Source organism: Opisthorchis viverrini, assembly GCF_000715545.1.
Source record: "Opisthorchis viverrini unplaced genomic scaffold opera_v5_53, whole genome shotgun sequence".
Taxonomy (NCBI): domain Eukaryota; kingdom Metazoa; phylum Platyhelminthes; class Trematoda; order Opisthorchiida; family Opisthorchiidae; genus Opisthorchis; species Opisthorchis viverrini.
Genome location: NW_008751710.1, coordinates 1,306,793 through 1,317,915, shown reverse-complemented (window position 1 = coordinate 1,317,915; position 11,123 = coordinate 1,306,793). Strand labels below are relative to the sequence as shown.

General features: G+C 46.6%; 1 protein-coding gene across 1 annotated transcript in view; it reads right to left on the bottom strand.

Annotated features, from left to right (window-relative positions):
- The window catches only part of T265_03683 (hypothetical protein), a gene marked incomplete at both ends in the record, with an annotated part of 21,960 nt that extends 13,183 nt beyond the window's left edge, over nt 1-8,777 (bottom strand). Inside the window, 3 exons of the mRNA XM_009168225.1 lie at nt 3,400-3,909; nt 6,892-7,062; nt 8,627-8,777. Of these exons, the coding sequence (XP_009166489.1) occupies nt 3,400-3,909; nt 6,892-7,062; nt 8,627-8,713 (768 nt within the window). The remainder of the gene's footprint in view (nt 1-3,399; nt 3,910-6,891; nt 7,063-8,626) is intronic.
- Between the last annotated feature and the right edge of the window lie 2,346 nt (nt 8,778-11,123).

Below are 11,123 nucleotides of genomic sequence, written 5' to 3'. Positions count from 1 at the left end.
GAAGTCAAGTGGCAGAGGTCGGGTTCGAGCCACGAACTTTCCGGTCGGTAAATTCGCGCTACAACCACTTGAGCCATCTCGCCGTGTGACGTGTCTCAAGGTTCTACACTACTTGTGGAGGGTTGCCCAAGTTAACCGAAACTAAAACAATCACTCTTCTGAATAACTTTACCAGACCAATGTGCGCTCCCACTGATCATCAACTGATTTCGATTCACCAAGAAATCCGATAAGCGGTGTATTGGGTCTCCCACTATAAAAAACCTAAAACCCACTGTGAAACCGAGTACCAGTCCAAGTCCTCAAGACAAAGAACGATTCCCCCTAGTCCAGTCGTTTGTCTGCAATAACACAGTATTGAAGGAGAACATCTCGCACGAAAACGTCCAACAACCACAAAATAATCAGTATTGTGGATTGCCTCAAAATAATGTTGGATAAGATCCAAAAGATGACCGTTATCGTAGATTATTCTTGTCGCCATAGATCCCGAATCTAAGCAATAGGATATCAGTACACCTCAAAAACCGTGCTGTTCGCCTGAAACTCGGCAGCAACCGCTGAATAAAGAGGATACCGATATTTGATTTCATTTTGTGTTTTTAGTACTCACGCACTCTCAGTAGACATTGAGTCAGATTCGGAATGACAAGTAACAGTTTCAGGGTGCCCGGTTACGACATTCATATGCATACATTTTGTGCCAATTATGCAATGTGAAGACGGCATTGATGAATTAATCTCTCAATTGCACCAAATTTACAGGATAAACCATATTACCATAGCCAATTTTCTTACCATCAAGGTGGCAGTTCTGCAGGCGAGGTTAAGTTCAAAGTCAGAACACGAATGAAGAATCCAACCAGGAGAATTATCCGACGAGGTTATCCCCTTCAAAAAAAAACATGTATATAGTAGACCCACGCGCACAACTATTCAACGCACGGTCCCGATCCGCTTCACAACAACGCACTGATGATGTCGCCTCGATTGGTGACGAGACGATTGGTACAAAATTGCCAAGCTCAGCAGAGAAATTAACCACAAAACTCAGCACCATTGAAAAAAAACAACTGATGTTGTGCAATGAGTTGCTAAATTCCATCACCATTATCATTACGATTCATGCAAAGCATTAATATGCCACAAACAGGTGCCTCTGACGGCCTAATGTCTTGAACTGTCCTGCATTACGACCATAGCTGAACACTTCATGACGGGTGCGGTGATAGGTAATTCTTCACACTAAAAACAAAAAGGAGAATTTGCGAATTTTTAAGAAAATAAGCAGTCGGACGGCAAAGTCGACCGGCATCCAAGAGAGCGTGGAAGACTGAGCTCATGAATCCAGGCATCGGAGAGGCTGCAGCATCGTTAGAAGTTTGTCTAGACAACGAGGATACCGCAAGCTCGTTCCTCAAAACAAACCCTCTTCTTCGTCATGGACAACTGGAAAGTGTGGCTAGAGGGCGAATTTACTGACCGGAAGGTTCGTGGTTTGAACCCGACCTCCGCCTCTCGACTTCCTCTGTCTAGGCTTGGGCAACCTGGCAGTATCCCAGCCCTCGTGCAACCTTCGGGTGGCGTGGCAGTTAGGCACCGAAAGGGTGCTACAGTTGAACGATGGTTCGCCATAGAGGATTTTCATTCACCCATCCTCACACTGGTTTATTTGCCACCGCCCAAATGAAACACTGCGCTCAATCCATCTACCAGAAGACTTCTAACCATCATTCCGAGACAGGGTTGTCGATGAAGCTCCGGTTGACATTTCTGTTGATTTAGTTTTGTCTCCAAAACACTAATACGAGACCCTCAAACCGGTTAGGATGGACTCAAATAGTGGTAACCGGCATGTAGAAGAGTCAAGGCAACACGTTAGAACAGCTCTGCTGGTGGTTTCCAAACCTGCCCATCCGAATCAAGTGACCATTAGCGATTGCCAAGACCGCTGAATTCAGTGGTTCCCACTGATACATTTTCGTTCACCGAGGGTAAGCAAAAAAGCGGCATGACAGCCACTTGTCGGAGGCGGTGGCCGTCCAGTACATTGATGACAAATGGATCTGTTTGTCCAGCGTGCCAGGGATTGTGAGATACGCAGTGAAGGCGATAGATTCAACGCAACACCACGATTGGCTGCGTGACACACCCATATCTGTTAGGGTTACTAATGTCTCGTCCGGCCGTCCGCATCCGAAGAGACGACAGTTGCCAAGTCGAGTGAGCTAACTCGGAAGCGCTTTCAACCATCGCTGTCAAGTCACGAACCGACCGATACACGACTAGAAGAGGACTCTATGAGGCGAACGGTCCTCTGACGTAAGAAGTACACACCTAATCAGCGTACTCTGTGCAGTGTGACCAGTTGATCTGCCGACAGAGAGTGGACTTTCCCGAATACCCTCTGGTATAATTCAGTGATACTGATTGGGTGTCCTCACTAGGCCCGCGCAACGTTTCGGAGACATCAGGGGTCAAAGAAAGTATTTGAATATCTTCCGCCGGCAGCAGCCACGTCTTAGATCCACAAAGTAGGACAGCTCAGACCGTGGCGTTGTACACTCAACCCCCAGGTAGTCAAACTGATATCAAATCGGTACCACAACTATCGGGGGTTAGTAAACACTGCCCTGGCATTCCCAAATCGGGAAGTGATTTTATGTTTTGCCAATCCATCGGGACCCGTACATCCGTCCGCATAAAAAAACTCACCCACAACATCCATCGGTTTACCTGCATGCATGAGGTTGGGTTCGATCGCACCCAATCTTGAAGTGACAGTTCGCACTTTACAGATGCGAAGCGTATAGCGAATTGTGCAGAAATATTTGGGTCATTTAAACTAGTTCGATTCCAAAAGGGTCTGATCCGAGGAGACATGCTCAAATTCCCTCGAAATACATAGGAATGAAACTGTTGCGTGAGACAGTAGAGGGGTTATTAGATAGATAACGAGATCACTGGCATTACAAGACGGACGATGCAGCCGCAGGCTGTCTTTCCAACACGGCAGGACAAACTATGTGAATGCTGAATGGGCGTTCTCTAGCATAGCTAAAGTTACGCAAAGCGTTTCACCGTAACAAGGTCCAGTCTCTTCGCAATGGATCGGGTTTTAAGCTTGAAACGTCTTAGAAAAGATGAGACGGTTGCACAAAAACCGCTCACCAGGTTCTATCCCGGGTCCAGGTACATCAAGTCACCAAGAGAATTTAAATAACTACAATTCTCAGGGTCAGTAGTAGCACGTACTTTGTGAATTCCATTTGCACTACACTTTCAATATAATCACGTGTCTGTAACCTTCCCACGGTTAACCAAAGAAAAAGCAGTGAACCTAGTTAATATGAGCATGAGTAGACGTTCAAGGATAAGAAAATACGCCATACAACCCACCTTATGAAGTATAATGGCCAAAAACAAGATCAGTTCCAACTGGACTTGTTCAGAAGCGAACGCGGCCCCCAGGGCTAATCCGTCGGCAAAGGAGTGGACAACCAGCCCTAGCGTTGCTGTAGCCCGCTGGTGGCCAGCACCGGCGCCGTTTGAAGCGGAGCATCCGCTGGTTGATACCGCAGGACTGGTACCTGATGAGGTCCGAAAACAGCAACGTCGCGGACAGGAAAATAGACCAGGTAGAAGACAGGTACAACAAGGTGCTGCCAGAAGGCGAGTGCCTAGCTGATCGACAAATAACATGCATAAATAGCCCAAGAGCAGCGCGATCCCAACATGCTGGTGGATGCTGAGAAGACTGAAAGGAAGATAGGAGGCTGCCTCGTGCTCCTTGTCTTGCAAAATTCTAGACTTGGATTGTCCTGGGTCAATGGCTGCTGCAATGGGAGGGGCAGCACCCACACCATCGAGGGGTGGTTGTTGTTCTTTTGCTTCAGCTAGTCGTCGACTCTGCGAACAGAGAGAAGTGAACGAAGGATAAGTCAGCAAAGACTGCTTGTAAACTGTGAATGTGAAATGGCGAGTTCGAAGGAACCAAAGGACAAAAACGGAAATTTGTTTAGGCTGATTGGCTGGTGGGGTTCGATGTAGCAATCAAAACCAATGCAAGCTGGGAGGCACTTGAACAAAGATCAAAGTCCATGAATAATGATAGCTCGGATGGGAAGGGCGATTGTAGTTCTACTCAGTGGTGAGACTGTCAGCTGAAATGTTCATACCACAAACTGCTGATTGCCGAGCTAATTGCGTTCATCAGTTGTAGTGTGATCAAATATATGAGACACAGCTTTTTTAGATGAGAAGTTGATTAGCACAATATAGTTATCTGGCCCAGTGGTTAGAGCGCGAATTTACCGACCAGAAGGTCCGCGGTTCGAACCCGACCTCTGCATCTCGCATTCCTCTGCCTAGGCTTGGGCAAGCTGGCAGTATCCCAGCCCTCGTGCTTCCTTCGTGTTGCATTGCAGCTAGGCACCGAAAGGCTGCTACAGCTGAACAACTCTGGCTTGGTCAGCCAGACTGTCAATTTCATGGGTCAGCAATGTCATGAACTGTCAACAGACAAACATGTGTCTGAGGGGATGCCTGCGGTCTGTAGCANGAGGATGCCTGCGGTCTGCAGCACTTAGTACATTGTGAGGTGTGAAAAGTAATCAATCAAAACATACGTCCCCAACTAGAGTCAATCTCTTACGTACGCACTGCTCCCAGTTGGGGTAACTTATCAGTCAGTCGGTCTTCGTGTCTCCTGTTCGTTACACATAGCCATGTGCTAAGGGATCAGGTGTAGCACTCTTTCGGTACCTAACTGCCATGCCACCAGAAGGAAGCACGAGGACTGGGATACTGCCAGGTTGCCCAAGTCTAGACAGGGGAAGTCGAGATGCAGAGGTCAGGTTCGAACCACGAACCTTTCGGTTAGTAAATTCGCGCTCTAACCACTGAGTCATCTCGGCCCGTTCTAAGGGATCGCTAACATGACGATCCCATTAACGGAAATTCGTCGGTGATAGATTCCGCTTGGCCAAAGTGAGAATTGACACACGTGACCAAAAGCTGAAACCTGCTTTTTGTGACTGGACTGGCAAGAGTGGGGTGGTTTAAATAAGTTTGCTAAAAACAGACAACCTGGTTTAAGTGTCTGAAACCAAACCACTGTTAGTTTTGGTGAAATGAAAGTGGATAGGATGGGGTGTGAGCTTCCGCGAGCATTCTATAGGGAAAAATGTTGGTAGTTCAGGTAGCGTAGATGGTCGTTCGCTGAGCTGGGTAATTTGATTGCAAACATTTCATTACCATCATTGCGTTATTGGGGAGCGTACTGGTGCGTAGCGGTCGGTTAGTGGTTGTGCATCTGCTTAAGCATCTGGCTATCCGATGGGCTAGTGGTGGATACCGCATCACTATTAACTGTTGGGCTCACACCTTCGTCCAATCGGAGCTCGCCTAGATGCTAGACAGGCAAGCGGCTAGTCTTCTGGCCAATCGCATGAGGGATAGGCTTCTTGACCGTAGCAGCGCCTAACCGCAAGCGGTAAAGCGGTATCGGTGCGGAATTCTGCCTAAGACTTACACGGTGAAAACATCCTCCCTGAACGTAACTCTTAGAGTAGGAAATCGTGGAGAACATAACCCAGAGTGTCCGATCAATACACTTCTTCCTTCCAAAGATAAACCGCTAGGTCGGAATCGATTAAGTGACCAGTTTGAAGAGGGATTTCTCCTTGTGGTAGAGTACACAGGAGCGATTAAACGCTGTTCTGATTGCCACGAAGAGAAGGGTCTAGCATCATCACCCTAGTACGACCAAACACCATTTTGTCCCGGAATAGATGTATTCACAGCCGATTGCAAAAATGGCTACAGAAATAAAAAGACTAAATGAAAATCAAACTGGTCTAGTTGAATTTGAGAAAACGCATTCTTTTAGGTCTATATTGGAATCTCTCACAGTTCAAATGTTGAGAGGCTGTGAACTGAGCGTCAGAGGGTAGTCGCTAAGGGATTCGTGGTGTCTTGTTGTCAACTTTCTAAGGCGTAACCATTCGTACATCCTGTGATGAAGAACACATTGGCTGAATGATTGTTCGGGAGGACAATGCATCGAGCAGTTTAGCCACAGACTGACGAATGTCGTTTCGGGAAAATAGGTTCCCCAGTTATTTCCAGCTTCACAGGCGAAATCCGCATACCACCCGTGGCCCTACTTAAATATGGAACAAAGTCTTCGAGCTGAGTTTGAAAATCCCTAGTGGATAGCAAGGCGAACGAAACATGGAAGGCCTTCATTGTATTGCATTCAAGTAGGGAGAACTGGTTCCAAAAGAACGTGTTGCCATCAGAAATCATGAGACCACCCAGAGCGAAAATTTGTGCACGATGAAGTGTAATAGCGCGAACGGAAAAAGTGCTACGGCGTGNACAATAAGGCTTTCAAATAAATCAGGCTTCTAGAGCGCGAAGCATTAGTGAACACTGATGTTACGCTGACAATGATGATAATGATGATGGCAAAGCTTTGTAAAACGTTTGGAAGTGAGACAGTGTACCACATTTGTGACAATTAGAACTCCGATGGCTGCTTCGAAAGACAAATGAAAGCCCATTTGAGTTTCACATGAGGAGTCACAGTAGTCGGACAATTAAGGTACACAATGTTCCTTTTGCCCATGGAGCTGCAACAACAACAGTCAAATTTTCCTGCATCATGCACCATGTTTCGATTCGCTCAAAGTTATCGCCAACGCCCCTGACACACAGGAATTAATATCCAGCAGTTCAAGGCTTGACGTAACGCTAGATGTAGAAACCGTACGAATTTAAGAATGACAGCCAAACATAGCATCGAATCAAGCAGCCATAATACATCAAATCATTTATAAAAAACATGCAGAGAACAACCGCACGTTAACGGTCACTGTAAAGACTCACGCGGACATTCGCATGCTCATTGTCTGGGTTTGTCAAACTGTCGTGGGTATGCTCAGCATGAGAACGCGAACTTGCAGTGTACAAGGAGTGGACACCTTCAGGGATGATGACAACCAGAGCAGCACCCAACAAAAGGCCGGCGCCAAATATAGTTAGTAATCGAAGTCTAGCCTGAAAGCGGAGAGGAAAAGTGTGGAACAAGTCTACTCAAAGACGGATATTTTGGACTAGGACAAATGCACTGAAAAACTACGAGGATCGAAGTAAATGGGGCATATCTTTAAAATTAAAGACAAAGGTGGTTTAACGGTAGTGTGGTTCTAAACTGTCTGGGTGCGTCGCAGCATCGTAAACACAATCAAAACTTATGAGAAACTTTATAATCAGTATTGTTGCTTCCAGTACCTTGTACTGCGTTCTGTTGCTTGCAGGGCGGTAGAAAGGAAATAAGAAGAGTTCTGATGTGCTATCCGCGGACCATCTTTCTTGGTTGAAGTCTTCTCCGTCTATCCTACAAGAGGGCACAGGAGGTGCCCCTTGCACTTTCTTCAGAGGGGTAACTGTGTAGCGTAAGATGTCGTGATAACAGGCTTGTGCACAGACTACTGATGGTCCAAAGTCATTCTGCTCGGATATGACCTATTTACTCCAACTTTTATAGTGTTCCATAGTTCGGAACATATTCTGTTATCAGGTCTACATGGATAATATATGATACAGCACACTGCCTTTGGTGAACAGATAGACCTCAGTCACTCATCACGGTGCTGTTTGTTTGTCATTTTCAGTCGTTTTGTTCAAATGAACTATCTGTTTCACATGCTGATAGCTTGTTGAGACAGGTCGTTTTAAGTGCTGGTGAATCCTGGTTTCCTGCGTAGTTTTTTAAGTTGTCTTCTTTCCTAGCGATGGAGGAAAGATATCCCCCTATTACTAAGTCGTCTGGTATAGTTGTGTTTTGTCGTAGTAGAAGAAACAGATGTGCGCCTATGAACCCAGCCGCGTGCGCACTGTCAACAGTTTAAACAATTAACTGAACAAAGCCGTCAATCCTAATTCAAAAGTTCCACAGTCTGGCTGAACTACTTGGTTTTTACTCACCGGCCCCTGAAGACCAATACAGCTGTAGCACCCTTTAGGTGCCTAACTGCTATGCCACCGGAAGGAAGCACGAGGGCTAGGATACTGCCAGGTTGCCCAAGCCTAGACAGGGGAAGTCGAGTGGCAGAGGTCGGGTTCGAACCACAGGCCTTCCGGTCAGTAAATTCGCGCTCTAACCACTTCGGCCATCTCGCCAGCACTCTCTCTATAAACTGGTAAAGCCCTACCGTACAAGAATTTCGGGGATAACTGACAACACAAATAAGTGCAACCGAACTCAAGATGATTAGGTAAACCAAACAGCGTCAGATGCAACAAAGAATACATCAGAAAACACTGATGCCTCATCATTGACTGATTAACATCATTATCAATGTCATTCTTACCGGCCGGGAGCCATATGGATCAGTGGTTAGAGCGCGAATTTACTGACCAAAAGGTCCATGGTTCTAACCTCTGCATCTAGACTTCCTCTATCTAGGCCTGAGAAACCTGTTAGTATCCAAGCCCTCGTGCTTCCTTCGGGTGGCATAGAAGCTAGACACCGAAAGGGTGTTACAGCTGAACGACAATTATCACTGACCAGGCACAGTGCTCCACTGTTGCTTGGCGGGGGCGAAAAACCAAAACTTACCGCAGGAAAGTTGAACAAGATAGGAATACACCCGGCCAAATATGATCCAACAAACAGCATCAAATTGAGCAGGAGAAACGAAATCATCCCTTACGAAAGTATAGGCACGAGGAACGACTGAGCTCCAAGAACACCCACGTGTCACAAAAACTAGAATGGAAAATAATACTGGGATGAAAACAGTAGGTAGAGCCGGTACTGTGAGGGAAGTTGTGGCACTTTATTAAGTCACACTGAAGGGAATTTATGACTGCACACTCAGCATATTTGAAATATCCACTTTTAGCTAAAAGCACCAAATTCACATTTGCAGGAATGTTCTTGTTATGAGGGTACGGATCCGAACGTATGTACGTAAACAAAAGGCTGATAGGATGAAACATCTGGAGGAATTAATCAGCCCACTAAAAACATTGCGAATGAGTTCTCCGAACAGCACACAGGTTAATATATCATCACCACTGTCGGAAGCGTGACGTCTGAGATACTGTTTGAAGTAACCTGCACGTTTGAAGGATATGAATCCGGAAGAGAAAATGTTACCTACGTGCTCCGTGTCTTTGGGAAGACACCCTAGGAACATTTCAACCCCGGGGTTTCAGAGGCAGGCAGAGAAGTTCCAAGCAGCACATCACTAACGAAGTTGAGGATGAATGGTGAAGGAAGGTACTCATGTCTTATACCGCTAGACGCGGGGAACCCAAGCGACAGCTTGGTACACACCTACACCTGCCCATAGAAGCTGACATATAGCGACCGTAGAAGAAACAGAAATTTAGAAGGGACATCACCAGCTAACACTTGGGGGGGGGGGTACTACCAGGCTGTTCAGACCTAGATAGGACTGGTCGGAAAACCAGTTGGTTTCGACATACGGAACTTTCAGTCAGTACTTCCTCGCTTTAACTGCTGAGGTATCTCACGGCCTTTCGCCAACGATGATCGTACCCGGACAGATGGACCAATACATTGAAGTTGCGTACCTTCGAAAATTAGTATCTGTCTCTAGCCCATTCAATTTTCGGAAGCTCGGGGTGCTAAGTGCTTCCAACCATTCGCAGATGAACGGCAGTTCATCAGGATTATCATAACCATCATCAGAAAGAGAAGTATTAGTGCGGATACTGACACTTCATCACCTCACAACCAAAAAGTTTAAGTAGTTTTATTTAAATCCTTAAGGTTGAAAAGACCGGATCGAGCTGTTGCGTGAAGCTTCGAGGGCCTACATTTTCACGCGCTAAATTAGATCACCTGAAGATAGACTGAAGTTGCGAACATCAATTCGTGGTATCAGTTGACATCAGTTAGGCACCATAGTCTGCAACGTCTACAGTCAAGCAGAGTAAGGGTCTTTTGAACCTCATGCACGAGGGCGAACCGCATAACACCGAACGCCCCGCAATCTCTTTCGCACTATTCTGCAAATTGAGGTGTTCGTGGTTTGTATCAACTAGGTGGAGTTGAAAGCGCTTTCACTCTTCGCTGCCAAGTCATGAACTGGTCGCGTCTGGGTTGTCCCTAGCTGACACATGGATAAAGGAAGAAGAATATGTGGGGCAAGCGGTCCTCTGCCACATGGAGCACACAGCCTAGTCAGCGTCACCTGTCGAGTGTGACCAGCTGATCTATCGGGGGAGTATGAACTTTCCCAAAAAACCATCTAACTTAGCACTACTCGCTTGGGGTTCCCACCGGATTCGCGCCATGCTTTGGAAGCACCGATGGCCAAACATAGAGATCCTTCGAAATCTTCCACACGCAACAGCCACGTCTCTGATCCATAAAGTGGACAGGTCGATCCGCGACATTTTGCACTCCCCCCTTGAAAGTTAAGCTGATATCAGGTCGGCGCAACAAATGTTGGAAGGTAGTGAGCGCTGCCCTGGCCTTCCCAATTCGGACAGTGGTTTCATCTTTCTCCAGACCGCCGGGACTTGCGCAGCTGTCCAGGTAAACGAACTCATCTAATAAATCGATAGGCTCACCTGAAAACATGAGGTTTGGGTTCCATACTGCCCAATCTTGCAACAGCTCCCTACAGCTTACAGGTGCAAAGAGCAGTATTGTCGGTGTACCTTATATCTGTGAGCGAACAACCCGGGAGTATTTCGATCCGCGAGGTGTTGAAGGCGAGTAATGGACAACCAAGCAGCATATCAATTACGAATCCGAAGGGCGAAAGAGTACATCCTTGTCTGATTCTAGCGGATGCACTGGACTCAGGAAAGAATCTGACGTAGATACGGACGCGTGCACGAGAGCAGACAAAACCTTCATAAAAGACTATTTAGAAGGGACAACATTCATCGCCAGACACCACCACAGTTTCTGACGATCAACAGAGTGAAAAACAGATCTGATTCAAGAACCAAACATCGTTGGCCGTCAGAAGGTGGCGCAGTTTTAAGACCTGCGGAAAAGTGCAGATATGTTGGACAGTTATCCCTATCTTCAAAAAGGGTACGCGGACGCTATGTGAAAACCGCCGTGGTAT